Source organism: Lycium barbarum, chromosome 2, assembly GCF_019175385.1.
Source record: "Lycium barbarum isolate Lr01 chromosome 2, ASM1917538v2, whole genome shotgun sequence".
NCBI lineage: Eukaryota > Viridiplantae > Streptophyta > Magnoliopsida > Solanales > Solanaceae > Lycium > Lycium barbarum.
The window spans coordinates 130,835,279-130,850,095 of record NC_083338.1 but is presented as its reverse complement, the minus strand read 5'-3'; the positions used below and the strand labels follow the sequence as shown (position 1 = coordinate 130,850,095).

The 14,817-nt window shown below is 35.3% G+C and overlaps 1 protein-coding gene across 1 annotated transcript; it reads right to left on the bottom strand.

Moving 5' to 3' along the window:
• Positions 1–7,943: 7,943 nt before the first annotated feature.
• Positions 7,944–10,345, bottom strand: LOC132628911 (uncharacterized). Its single transcript, XM_060344662.1, has 3 exons — positions 9,658–10,345; positions 8,081–8,143; positions 7,944–7,948 (listed from the first exon to the last, which is right to left on the bottom strand). Exons 1-3 carry the CDS (start codon positions 10,343–10,345, stop codon positions 7,944–7,946), a joined length of 756 nt encoding a protein of 251 aa, XP_060200645.1.
• Between the last annotated feature and the right edge of the window lie 4,472 nt (positions 10,346–14,817).

Below are 14,817 nucleotides of genomic sequence, written 5' to 3'. Positions count from 1 at the left end.
AAATTGTTTAATATATATTTGTCCGCTCTTCCTGTAATTTACTTTTTATTTTCGTTTGTTCACGTTAAAGCTTAAGAAGGCAGTTGTTTTGTCACGTTTCCTATATCATCTTTATCATTCATTGATTTCTCTTAGTGGGGTTTCAATTTCATCTGTAAGTTATTAGTTACTATTTTATTACTTGTTGATAAGTTATTTCCTTCAATTGTTTGTGTCTGTATTTTTTTTTAATAGGGTTTTCTGTTCTTTTTTCCTTTTACATTTTTGGTAATGCATTGTGGTAATGTATTTTTGTTGGTAATGTTTTTTATGTGTTTTTTTTTCCTTTTTTTTTCTTGATTGAATTTTATGTTTTGCTCATGTCAGTGTGCTAAATCATGAGACGACAATTTGGACAAGTTGCTGACTATTATATTCCTCCGGAAGAGTGGACGGACACACGCATCAGTGCTGTATGGCGAGGGGATGAAAGTTTGTTAAATTTCTTGAGAAATTTCTTACAAAAGAACAGTTGGTAATTTTGAAGAATCGTCCTTTTGGGAAATTTATGGAATTACATAATATAAAAATGTCGGGTATCTTGTTGAATTTTATGTTGTTGTCGGAAGTTCAGTGTTCTGAAACAAATGAAATGCATTTTAATATACAAGATAAACTTGTGACATTTACAGACCAATCATTTAAGAGAGTCACTGGGTTATCAATTACTGAACCTCCTAAATCTTTCTATACTAAATATAACAAAACCAATGGCAGTCGTCTTTTGAGAAGATATTTTGGTGCTGAAGATGGTAAAAGGAATTTGGAAATGAGGGATTTGAAGAATGTGATGAGTGCTGAAAATGTAGATTTTGAAGATGACCTTGATGCGGTGATACTAGCAGAGATATACATTCTTGGTCGTGTTTTATTGGGCGGTAGAATTGATAAAAAAGGTATTGTGGTAGCATATTGTATACATAGAGGACAGTGAATTGTTTGAGCAGTTTAATTGGGGGTCTTTGTGTTTTGCCGAACTCTTGAGGTGTTTCAAATCAATATATAAGCAAGGGATAAACAGACATACCATTGATTATGGTGTTGTTGGTTTTGTTTTTGGCTTTAGTGTTTGGGTTTGGTCTAGGTTCAATGACTATCGCAAATAATATGTTGATATTATTGGCAATTGTCGTGAACCTCTGATGTTGTCGTATGTCAGCAATAAATCTCCACATTTAAAAAAATGTGAAGAAATTGCTTGTATCCGAAGAGTACACGAGTGGAAAGGTAATGGTGTTTATTGCCCTTTACTTTTCGTGTCAACTTTTAATGTGGTTTTTCATTTTCTGTTTTGATGTCATTATTTATTTTATTGTTGTATGGATTTTATTTCAATAGCGAGGTAAAGGGGTGGTTGATGAATCTCCGGACAATTCAAGTGGTGATGGAAGTGAATCTGAAGATGCCAATATTGCTGGCAAATCCACTGAAAGATCTTCTCTAGAGCGTCGCATTGAGGTATTTCTCACGGGTCCTCTCTGTTTTTCCTGTAAAAGTTTTGTTCCTTTTTTTTTCTCTTGAGTTTAACACTTTGTTGTATTTGTTTATTTTCACAGTTCCTGAAAAATGTTTGTGATGTTAAATTGGATAGGATTTTAAATAATCAACAGAAGGAGAAGGCCCGGATGGATCAGCTGATTTCTGCTTTGCAAAAAGCAGGGTTAAATTTTGAATCCCAAAGTGCTTCTGATGCTGAAAATGTTCGTCGACATGTTGATTCTCCTCGTCATGTTGAAAAGGGTAGGCGCAAGAGCACAAGATCTGTTCGTAAAAGTGCTGCTACTAAAAGGAAAACTAAACAAGCCATGTCTCGTAAAAATGTTGAGCAATCTTCCGTTGGGCAACGAAGAAGATCGGTGCAGTCTGATGTTAGGGAAGATATTGCTGATCTTGAACAGGTATTTTGGGAATCTGAAACTGCCACCGGAGACGAGGGGGCAATGGTTTTGATTTGTCTAATGTTGAGGCTGAAAGTAATTAAGAAATTCAGATGGAAGATGTGCAAGCCGGTTGTACCGAAAGAACCGTTGATGAGACAGAGTTGCGAGGCAAAATCCAGTTTTACAAGAGAAGAAAATTACGCAAAACATTACAAGATGCAAATGCTTCTCTAAATGTGGCATTTGAAGATGTTTTTGGAGAAGGCCAAGCAAATGTGACATGTCCCATGGAGACAGATGTTGAACAAGTTGAATCTCTAAATGCAACCGAATATGTTGAGGCTGAATTGCCTTCGGTAATTTTACATTTATACTTTGTTGTTTTCTTAATCTAAGTTGCCTGGCACACTTTTCTGGTAGTTGACACTTTGTGTGCTCTTTTTTGTTTCCCTATATGCAAATGATAGTTTTGCCCGTCCTGGCATAATCCCCTTTTTTATTGCAACTCATGTTCTACCTACTCCGGCATACTACCTTTTTCGCAAAGTTATATTTCTGCCTACACTGGCATACTTTTACTTTTTGAAACTTAGGTCTTGCCCCTTCAGGCATACTTTCACATTTTATACGCAAACTCATGTTCTGCCTCCTCCGGCATACTCATCTCTTTTGGAAAGTTATTTTCTGCCCACTCCGGCATACTTTTACTTTTTGAAACTTAAATCTTACCCCTTCCGGCATACTTTTCCCTTTTTCAAGCATAAGGTTTGCCCCTTCCGACATATTTTTCAAAACTTGTTCATAAATTTTCCTTTTTGTGGACCTAACTTCTGCTTGTTTCGACATAATTTTCAATCTTTTACCACTTTCAGAATTTGTTAATTTTTTATTTTAATATTTTTGCTTCGATGATGGATGTTGTGTTTCTTAATTTGTTACTTTATGTAGGTTGTTGTGGAGGAACAATTTGCCAGTGAACAGTTTGGTGACGCTAATCGTGAAGAATCCAACGTATCTCCACCGAAAGAACATATGCTTGAAAATCTTGAGCAAATTCAAGATGATGATGTGGTGGTTTCTGATCATCTCGAACGAGATTTATCTCCTGCCAAAGATGATAGGATAGAAGAGGGTGATACGTTCGCGTCGTCTCATCATGATGAATCCATTGTATCTCAAGCTAAAGGAAATGCAACTGGAAATGTTGAGGCTGAATTGCCTTCGGTAAATTTACATTTATACTTATGTTGTTTTTAACACTTTGTTTGCTCTTTTCTGTTTTGCTTATGCAAATGATAGTGTTGCCCCTCCTGGCATAATCAACCCTTTTATTGCAAACTCATTTTCTGTCTACTCCGGCATACTACCTTTTTTCGCAAAGTTATATTTCTGCCTACACTGGCATACTTTTAGTTTTTGAACTTAGCTCTTGCCCCTTCCGACATACTTTCACATTTTATATGCAAACTCATGTTCTGCCTTCTCCGGCATACTCATCTCTTTTGGAAAGTTATTTTCTGCCCACTCCGGCATACTTTTACTTTTTGAAACTTAAATCTTGCCCCTTTCGGCATACTTTTTCCTTTTTCAAGCATAAGGTTTGCCCCTTCCGGCATATTTTTCGGAACTTGTTCGTAAATTTTCCTTTTTGTGAACCTAATTTCTGCTTGTTTTGACATAATTTTCAATCTTTTACCACTTGCAGAATTTGTTAATTTTTTATTTTAATATTTTTACTTTGATGACGGATGTTGTATTTCTTAATTTGTTACTTTATGTAGGTTGTTGTGGAGGAACAATTGGGCGGTGAACAGTTTGGTGACGCCAATTGCAAAGAATCCATTGTATCTCCACCAAAAGGAGATATGGCTAAAAATCTTGAGTAAACAACACTTGAAAATCTTGAGCATATAAGACGTGAAACACCTGAAGCTCAAGTTTCTAACGAGGGTGATGAACGCGCTGTTGTTCCTCATATTGGTGTTATGCCCGAGCCTATTAATGCGGTTGAGCCATTGAGGAGCGAACCAACCAATGCAGACCTACCAGAGCCTATTAATGCGGTTGAGCCATTGAGGAGCGAACCAGCCAATGCAGACCAAGTTCAAGTCAGTACTCCAAGGGAGTCCGTTGTTGTTGATGGAAAGGTTGAGAACTCTCAAGGAATGGAGGACAATTTTCGATATGTGTCCTTTGAAGATATTGTAAATGTCGCTTCTTCCGCTGTCAAAGAGAGTACTGTTAGTCAAACCCCTCCTATTCTTGTTGAAGAACCTGTTGTTGAAGTGGCGGAAGTGCTATCTTCCTTGAAGACAAGGGGCCAGAGGAAAAGGAAAGTAGTGGGTGATACCCCGGCACCCGGATGGATGCTATATTCTGGACGAAACGATCTTCCTTTTGGGTCACGCAAGGACGAAAGTGACTGGGATGAACAGTACAGAAGGATGTGCCCATTCCATTACTTCAAAAGCAAACTTGCCGTGAACTTTTGGAAAAAATTTATCAATCCTCGAAATCTTCCACCAAGTAGCTTTCGACCTACTGGGTAACTTTTTAGTTATTGTGTGCTTTCTTGCATTTTTCTTCCTTATTTTTGGGTTTATGTTTTTTTCTTTTCAGTATTTTAGGTACAATCTCTGTATTTTTTCCCCTCCTGGCATAATCCCCCCTTTTATTCCAAACTCTTGTTCTGCCTACTTCGGCATACTACCTTTTTTTTGCAAAGTTATATTTCTGCCTAAACCGGTATACTTTTACTTTTTGAAACTTAGCTCTTGCTCCTTCCGGGATACTTTCACATTTTATTGGAAACTCATGTTCTGCCTCCTCCGGCATACTCATCTCTTTTGGAAAGTTATTTTCTGCCCACTCCGGTATACTTTTACTTTTTGAAACCTAAATCTTGCCCCTTCCGGCATACTTTTCCCTTTTTCAAGCATAAGGTAGCATAAGGTTTGCCTCTTCCGGCAAACCTTATTCATAAAATTTCCTTTCTGTGAACCAAACTTCTGTTTGTATTTTTCTAATTTTTGTTCCCTTTTCTTTAATCAGGGAAGAAGATGAGGTAATGTATCCCGGAAAGTTGAACCAACTGAGTGAAGTTTATAAGTTGGGTGATGTTGAGCCAAAATATAGGATTTTTTTTGGAGTTGTACCATGATGTCTATGCGCTTAATGATGAGGTTCGTGATTGTCTTTTACTTTTTTCTTTTCTTATTTTTCTATTAGTTATTGCTTCTTGCTTCTTCTTCTTTTTTCTTTTATTACTGAATCGCTATTTTTTTTTCCTTAACACAACATATTGATGTGATGCTATATTATTTGAGGAAGAAAATGATGTATCATCCTCCAGCTGCCAATGCTGTTAAGTACACAACCGTAGATATGATGTTTGATCAGCTTGTGCAATTTGACATCAATAGATACTACCAAGACCCGGTTAATTACCACTGGTTTGTTGGCGGCACTGATAATGCATTTTTGCTGAGTAATATTGTGTATGGGCAAAGAGGAAAATGTGGTATATCATGAGAGAATGTCGACAGGGTATTAATTCCTATCCGCCCAGGATCTAATGATCCTAAAGCATTTTCTCACTATGTACTTGCTGTTTTCATGATTGATGAGCGTAAATTGGTAGTTTATAACTCACTCAATCATAATGATGATCGTTTGGTTCGCATTGTCGAGGCCTACTGTGGTATGATCCCTGAGTTGTTGGAGGTCAATGATTTTCAATTATTCAGGCCATCATACAATAACTTCAGTAATCTGACATATACCTGGGCTGCCTGTCCAAAGCAAGGATCGTACGTTTCATTCTTATCTTTTTTAGCTTTTTCCATTGTTTTTTGTTGATTTTTATTTTTATTTATTGTTTTTGTTTTTCTGTTGTTCTAAAACATCTCTCTTCTATGACTTTCAGAGATTATAATTGTGGTCATTTTTTTATCAAGTTTGTTGATATGCTGATTGGGATGGTTCTGGTTTGATGGACTACATGAAAGAGTGGTCAATCAATTTGGTTTGTCATGGGAAAGATAAGCTGAAAAAGGGTTATGACACGCTACCAGATACAGCTGGAAGCGATTATCATGAGCATAACGATATGGAGTGTGAGTATGAGATGAAAATGAGAGAAAGATCTGTGAAGAAAGCAAAAAAATAGTTTGTTTTAGTTGAGCTAGATCTGTGAAAAAAAAATAGTTTGTTTTAGTTATTTTTGCACTATGTAATTTTTTTTTCATGCGCACTTGTGTTTTTTGTAAATGCTATAAGATTGTATAGTTTGTTTGTGTTATAAATTTCAAGTTTAAGCCCCTTTGTAATTTGATGGTGTTCATTTTTAATCTCAACTTCTCTGTTCATAAAAGCTGTTATTTTGTTGAAAATTCAAGTTATGCCCTTTCCATCACAACTTCATGGTGGTTGTGTAATAGAATTTTGCCGGGGTCGGCATAGTTTCTCATTTTGTAAATAGAAGTTATGCCCATTACGGCATAATTTAAGTTCAGAAAAGTTGCCAAAACCAGCAACAAAGACAACCCCTTTGAAGTTATTCACCAGCCAAAATGCATTTATTGGGGATTATTTGTGACGTGATGCTGTTATTTTGTTGAAAACCAAAGTTATGCCATTTGCATCACAACTTTATGGTGGTTATGTAATAGGAGTTTGCCGGGGTCGGCATAGTTTGTCATTTTATGAATAGAAGTTCCATCCTTTCCGGCAGAAATTAAGTTCAGAGAACTTGCCACAACCAGCAACAAAGACAAAACCTTTTAACTTTTTTCACCAGTCACAACGCATTTTATTGGATTAGTTGAGACCCCATAATTGTTATTTTAGTATGAATGAATTTTTATTTTTAGTCTATGTTGTTATTTTTTTTTTCCAATCCAAAATTTGTATGAATGAAATTTTAGTATTAATGAATGAAATATTTTACTTAGTGTTAATTGTATTGTGCTGAATGTTTTATCCAATTTTCCAGCATTTTAAAATATTGTATAAATAACAAAGCACATAAGTATGCCCCTAACGGCATACTTATTTGTTTTGTAAGCGGAAGACCTGCCGATTCCGGCATAAATGTAAAACTTGAAAATATCAGACAGAAACAATATTGTTATGTCCCAAGGCATACATCTATTAAACTTACCAGGATGTAGTCTTTGAGATACCAATTTTGTTTTCCCAGCAGAAATTAAGTTCAGAGAACTTGTCACAACCAGCAACAAAGACAAAACCCTTTAACTTTTTTGACCAGTCAGAATGCATATTATTGGGTTTAGTTGAGACGCCAACTTTTTGGGCAGTCAAACGCATTTATTAACTTTAATTAAATGTATTTTGACTATACTTATGATTTTACACTACAAATTAGACCATTTTTACATTCACTCACATTTTATCTCTTTCTTATACAACTTTTGCCGCATAACAATGGATGTGAATTTCGAGAAAAGATTAAGCAGGTCCTATGTCCTTAACGATGACTTTGTATGTGTAAATGTTACCAAGAAACTTTTTTGTTTTCATCTGGGTTTTTATTCCATTCATCCTTATTTTTAGTAATAATTTTGTGTGTTTATTTCGTTGCAGATCCTTCCAAATGGCATCTCAGACAGTCTTCCGAACTCTGAATGTGAAGCCTATGTGCTTTATGGTCGGCATTACTACAAGATGACTTACAAAGTTGGTGCATATCGGCGCCTTTGCCAGGGGTGGAAAGACTTTGTTGATTCTAATGGGCTGCAGGAAGGAGATACTCTATGCTTTAGGCTTGTTGAGTGCAATGTTGGCATAGGGATTATTGTTGAGAAGAAGGAGGGGATTGTAGTTATAGACTAGATCTGCTCATAATTTTTGTTTTAGTATGAATGAATTTTTATTTTTAGTCTATGTTTGTTGTTGTTTTTTTTTGTTGCTCTCCAAAATTTGTATGAATGAAATTTTACTATGAATGAATGAAATATTTTACTTAATGTTAATTGTGTTGTGCTAAATGGTTTTTCCAATTTTTCAGCCTTTTAAAATATTTTATAAACAACAAAGCACATAAGTATGCTCCTAACAGCATACTTATTTATTTTGTAAGCGGAAGACAACAGAGAGAAGGAATATTGTTATGTCCCAAGACATACATTTATTAAACTTACCAGGATGTAGTCTTTGAGATACCACTTTTGGTTTGCCATTTTCCCCGGCAAAAACTGTTATACCTGTCAGAGGAGGCATAAATTATAAAACTGGATAATTAAAGTTGATGATTTTTTTCTTTTTCCTCAATGTTTTATGGTAGAGAATTGTATATTTCATGTAGGGACATTTATCTGTTGCTATTATATAGTCTTTTATTATCAGCAACAAGAAGATAACAACTTAATAAAATAAAATAATAAAAGAAAGAATGGAAAGAAGAATAAATGAGTGATAAGATGCTTGAAGTCTCAGTCTTAGTAATACCAAAATTTTGCCCTTTTCTTTCAAGCAGAGTGTGCATTATGCGTCAAGAATCATAAGATAAATTCATATAAACCATGTATAAGAGTGTGATGTTAGGATGACAATTTCCTCTTCCTGTATCTTCTTGAATATGGATTGAGAGTTGGACTGTGGTTACAGGTTGCCGTAGTGTGTCCAAAGAACTTGCATCTACCACATCTGTATGTGTAATTTGTTGATTCTCTTCTTGGGTGATATCTTTTTGTTTGTTTTCTTCCAGGTCTTATTTTAACATCAGGCGGCGTTATTTTAATATCCATAATGTTTTGTGGAATAATCCATGAGTCTTGATTTCCAACTGATAGTATTTCACCTTTGTATGTCTCTTGGCAGACTTGTTTCTTGAACCAGTCCGCACAGTATGTAGATTTTGGCAAACTTCTTTTGTCTATAACTGCCATGGCATGTGTGCACGGTAACTCGTCATTTTGGAACTCCAAGCACTCACAAGTTATATTCTTCAAGTCTACATTGTATTGATATCCTTCATCTTTCACAACAAATTTGATGGGAGTTATGTTTTCTACCTGTGGAAATTTACAATATAAATGAGTGATATTTTTTGTGGCAATTTTCAGATTATATGAGAGTTATGCCCTTTCCGGCATACTTCCTGTACATTTAAAATAAGAGTCTGCCCCTTCCGGCAAAACTAAGTATAAAATAGGGTCATAGTTGTTCCTTTGTCCAGCATAACTTTTGTGTTTGGTTAATTTTAAACTATACATTGCTCATAAAACTAAGATTGAAGTGTGTGTTGGTAAAATCTACTTACTTTCATTGTGAGCATAAAAACAGTGTCATAGTTATGCCCTCACCGGCATAATTCCATGCTAGTTAATACAAGTGTTTGCCCCTTCCGGCAGAACGAAGTATAAAAATAGGGTGATAGTTCTTCCTTTATCCAGCATAACTTTTGTGTTTGGTTAAAATTAAACTATGCGTTGCTCACCAAACTAATATTGAAGTGTGTGTTGGTAAAATGTACTTACTTTCATTGTGAAGCCTCTACTTATCTTTTCAAGCAGAATCTTTTCAGCCCAACATGTCAGGTCATGGGACGGTCCTGTTGCGTCAAATTTTCTCTAGTAAAACCAATTTTGCAGCTTGTTCTGGATGTAATCAATACATGCCATTATTGGCAACTCCCTTGCTTTCCTCAATACAGAATTCATTGTCTCGACATTGTTTGTTGTGAGCATGTTGTAACGCCTGTTGGTGTGGAATGAACGTGCCCATCTTTCCGGTGGTTCTTCTTCTATGTATTCTGCAGCTTTTGGATCGATTTGTTGCATCTGTGACATATAGGTACGAAACTCTGCCTGTTTGTATGTAGTTGTTGCATTGTAGAACAGTGATAGGATCGCTTCGGATGGGAAATATTTCTGCAAGTTCTTCTCCATGTGGTAGATGCATATTCCATGCTGGGTATCTGGATACAGTTCTTTGATTGCAGTTGCAATTGACGAGTGGCGATCGGAAAGAATTGATAGGTCTTTGCGCGTGCCAAACACCTTTTTCACGTGTCTGAAGAACCACCTGTAGGATTCATTATTCTCAGAGTCTGCAATACCAAATGCGAGAGGAAATATGTTGTTGTTTCCATCATTTGCTACTGCTATCATGAGCACACCGCGGTATTTTGATTTCAAGAAGGTTGCATCCACCATCATTACTGGTCTGCAGTGTTTCCAACCCCCAATTGATGCTCCATACGCGAAAAAAGCATATTTAAACTTATTGTCAGCGGTCCATTTGATGTTAGCAACTGTTCCAGGATTTCTTAATTTCATCATGTGAAGATATTGCGGTAGAAGTGTGTAGTTATTTTCTGGGCTTCCTATTATGACATTATAAGCGTGTTGGAGGGAACGCCATGCTTTGTGGTAACCAATGTGCAAGCCATATCTGCTTCTCATTTCTTCAATGACAAATTTGAGTGTTATGTCTTGTAGGTAATGGCGTACTAGGTCTGTAATGTATTCCGCTATGACTTTTGAAGTTGCATTCCTTATGTCAGAGGTGATGAAATTTATTGAACAACTATGTCTCTTTTCAAAGTTAACTACTTTGAAAAGTTCTGAACCTTGAACTGTGGAAACGCCAAATGCAGGTTGGATCAACACATCTGATGTAATACCGTTGCGTGCATGACTTTTCTACCTTGTACTGTTGATGACGAGTAATTGCAATGTTATTCATGCACTTTTTCACGGTATCTTTGTCTTTGAATAAAATGCCAACTTCTATTTGATCAATCGATGCACTAGGTGTCAAAATTTGTGTATCATTTTGTATCCTCTTCCTTTTTAGTGTCTTTGTTTTGTTGCATGGCTGTGTTTGTGTCTCTTCAACTGTCATGCTCGGAGTAAGTGATACAACATTCATTGAAGTTGGATGCTGAGAAAGGTCATTGTTTACAACTTGCTCAATGTTTGGCGGTTGCCATTGTAGCTACTGAGTTGTCTGGTTAGGAGTTACTATCTCGCTCTACTCATGTGGAATCCCAAGGTTATGTCCAATAGGGCTGCGTTGTTCGTCATCCAATCCAACTTCAGACATGTCTTCTTCATAAGCAATGCAGAGTTGTCTGTCAATTTCCTCTATGGTTTGTCCTTCTGTCATTAGGATAGATTCATTATGATGTTCTTGTAATGGGTTGTTCTCCGCATCAGCTGAATTGAACTCTAATATGAAACGGGAATTCCTAAAGTTGTCATTGTTGTTGAGCAGGTACAAGCAAGTGTGAAGATCAATGTCGTTTGTTACACGCATCCCTTTGGATGTTTTCGCACTGGTGTCAAACCATATGTTGGCCTCTTTTTGCTGAGTATCTTGTGTATGCCCCGCAAATATCTGTTGAGTGAATTGTTGAAAATTTACACCATCATTGACAAGTATTAGCTTGGTTTCATGATTAACATAATTGTAGGCGGCGTCCCATTTGCCGTTGAAGGCTACGTAGATGCATCTTGGTGTCATTTTTTTGTTAAACTTCCTGCATAAAGAGAGATTCATTTGAGAAAAAAACAAAATGAAATGTATTTAAGTTGTTAGTTTGGAAAATTTAAATTCTGCCCTTCCCAGCAGACTTTGTATGTAAAGTCATGAAGTATGCCTGAAACGGCATACTCTACCATTTTGTAAACAGAAGTTCTGCCGCTACCAGCATTCTTCAAAAACGGAGTAACTGTTTCTGCAACAGTTATTCCAATGAAATGAAATTGCAACAGTTATTTTCATGAAACTGAAAAACCTCCTCTGTCTTTATCCAATTTAAATCAAATCCATGTACAGTTATTCCAATTTAAAATGGACTAATTTATACTTCTATATAAACCAACACAACTTTTGGAAGAAGGAAAAAAAACACTTTACTTCTGAAAACCAGATATAATCACATACAAAATGAACCAAAATCAACATATTGTACATGTTAATGGTGGCCATGGGCAAGCACATGAACATGCCCATCCTCATAACCAAATCCATCCTAATATTGCAAATTTGTAAATTACTCATGAAATTGCTGATATCAAAAGAGACAGATTTTTTGAGGGCTCTTTACGGTGCTCTAAGTAGAGAAAATGATGATCTGCGAAGAGAATTACGATTTGTAAGGCAGAGGTTATTCCAGCACATTGGCCAAGTTGACGATGGGGCAATTTGGAATGGGTACACATGAAATTAGAACTGATGATGGTAGTTTGGTACTTATGAAGTTAGGATTTTATGTTTTGTGGATATATATATATATATATATATATATATATATATATATATATATATATATATATATATATATATATATAAATGTATGTTAATGAAGTGTAAGTTTCTTTATGTTTGTAGAATTTTACTTTAATGGCTTCTAAACAGAAGTGTTGCCTTCTACGGCATACTTGTTCAGAAGTTTGTTCAGAACTTTGCCGGTAACGGCATACTCTACTACTTTGTAAATTGTACTTTTGCCTTCTCCGGCATACTTGTTATGAAATTGGTTCAGAACATTGCCGTTAAAAGCATACTCTACTCTTTTGTAAATTGAACTTTTGCCTCCTCCGACATAAGCACTTTTTGTTTTGCTGATGATAATGCAGTAACTGTTTTTGGTTTAAAAAAATTAAAAAAAAAATGAAAACCTCCTCTACCTTCATCCAATTTAAATCAAATGCCTGCAACAGTTATTCCAATTAGAGGATTGACGCAACTGGACTAATTTATACTTCTACATAAACCAGAACTTTTGCCTTCTCCGGCATACTTGTTATGAAATTGGTTCAGAACATTGCTGTTAACGGCATACTCTACTCTTTTGTAAATTGAACTTTTGCCTCCTCCAGCATAAGCACTTTTTGTTTTGCTGATGATAATGCAGTAACTGTTTCTGGTTAAAAAAAATGAAAACCTCCTCTACCTTCATCCAATTTAAATCAAATTCCTGCAACAATTGTTCCAATTAGAGGATTGACGCAACTGGACTAATTTATACTTCTATATAAACCAGAACTTTTGCCTTCTCCGGCATACTTGTTATGAAATTGGTTCAGAACATTGTCGTTAACGGCATACTCTACTCTTTTGTAAATTGAACTTTTGCCTCCTCCGGCATACTTGTTCTAAATTTGCACACAGTTTACCTTAATTCAAGTTTAAATCGATAAGCATTGCCTGATTTAAATTGAATTTACTATAATTACAATTTCAAGTAAATAAGCATTGTATACTAATTTAATTAAGGTATAAAGTAATTAAAATCAGAACAAAGCATTAAATCCAATCGATTCTATTTTGCTGATTAATTTTATCATGCGTAATGTTCAATATGAGCTGTATGTCATCTGTTTCTTAATAATCAGGTCGTAGAAGATGATCTTTTTCAAATATTAACAATCTAAACTCAATAAAATCATTAAATTGAGTTGAATTAAGATTTGTACCTTTTACTGATGTTGTAGCAGCAAAATCAATGGAAAAATCTGGCTTGAAACAACGATTTGAATAATTGAGAAATCTGGCTTGGGAACGAAGTTGGGCTGGGTTAACGATAGAAGGATTTGAGAATAACGATTTTTGTTGTGTTTTATATGTAACAGTTAGGGGTAGTAATGTCTTTTTACAATGTTAGTTTTGCTCGGAAGAGCAATAATTAAAGACCACCATTTTGAGGGGCAAAATCTAAAGACCAGCCCAAAAGAGGGGCATTCGCGCCAATTGCCCTAAGTTTATCCCACTCAAGTATTTTGGCATTACCCATTTTTCAAAATTTTAGATATATACATTGGTCAAACTTAAAAAATAATAGAATTAAAAAAATATTTTCATGTAAAACTACTAGGAGTTAAAAAGGAGCTAGCACAGAAGGATAGGGTTAGGTAAGAGGCAATTTGGGGTATATGCATCCGCGTCTAGCGACCATTGTACTCACACCGTTTCAATTTATAGCAAAGTTCGAATTTCGATAGTCAAATTTTTTAATTTTGTATGTGATTTTATAGAATCTTTAAATTATTAAAAATAAGATTTACATATTTGAAAATTACGCAAAAAGTACTATAAATCAAAATAGTTTAAAAAATATATGAAAAAATTACACTAAAAAAATTATTAGATTCTTGAAATTTGAAAGGTGTCACCATCTTTGTCATTAGCTTATAGCCTGTTTGGCCAAGCTTATTTTCCCCCCAAAAGTACTTATTTTTTTAATAAGTGCTTATTTTAAAAAAAGTGAGGTGTTTGGCCAAACTTTTGGGAGAAAATAAGTGCTTTTGGAGAGTAGCAGAAGCAGTTTTTCAGAAGCTAAAAAAAATAGTTAAAAGTACTTTTGAGAAAAATACACATAGAAGCACTTTTTAAAAGCTTGACCAAACACTAATTGCTGCTCAAAAGTACTTTTTAAATTAATTGGCCAAACACAAACTGTTTTTACCCAAAAGTACTTTTGAAAAAAATACTTTTTAAAATAAGCTATTTTTAGAAGCTTGGCCAAACAAGCCATTAGTGTAACAAATGAAAGATAATGGAGCATGTTGCTGTCGTCACAATTTAGCTCACCTTTATGTGTCTCATGTTTTTGTCCCCAGTCTCGGTTAGGTGTCTCATGAATTATTTCTCCCAATTAAGCCTTTGTAGCCTTGCCCGTAAGTATGACATTAAGCGGTTTTACACTTTCTATCGTATTGGGGAATGGGCTACAAAAGTATTTCTTATTTATCCAGTAAGTGTTCTCGCACACCGAAGAGATGCTTTTGAATATTCAATAAGTTTTGACTACCAATCTCTTGGTGGCTCAGTCGAGATCAAAATTGACTTAATAAGGCGGATGGCTCCTCTTTATTTTCTATTGAACTCATAGGGTTAGTTAGGACACACTTATATATTCTTCAGCTCT

Coding starts and splice junctions, on each gene's coding strand:
- LOC132628911 (XM_060344662.1), bottom strand. CDS start 10,345: ATGAGAAGCAGATATGGCTTGCACATTGGTTACCACAAAGCATGGCGT. Junction 8,144..9,657: donor ACCACCGGAAAGATGGGCAC/GTTCATTCCACA, acceptor CTCCTCTGACAG/GTATAACAGTTTTTGCCGGG.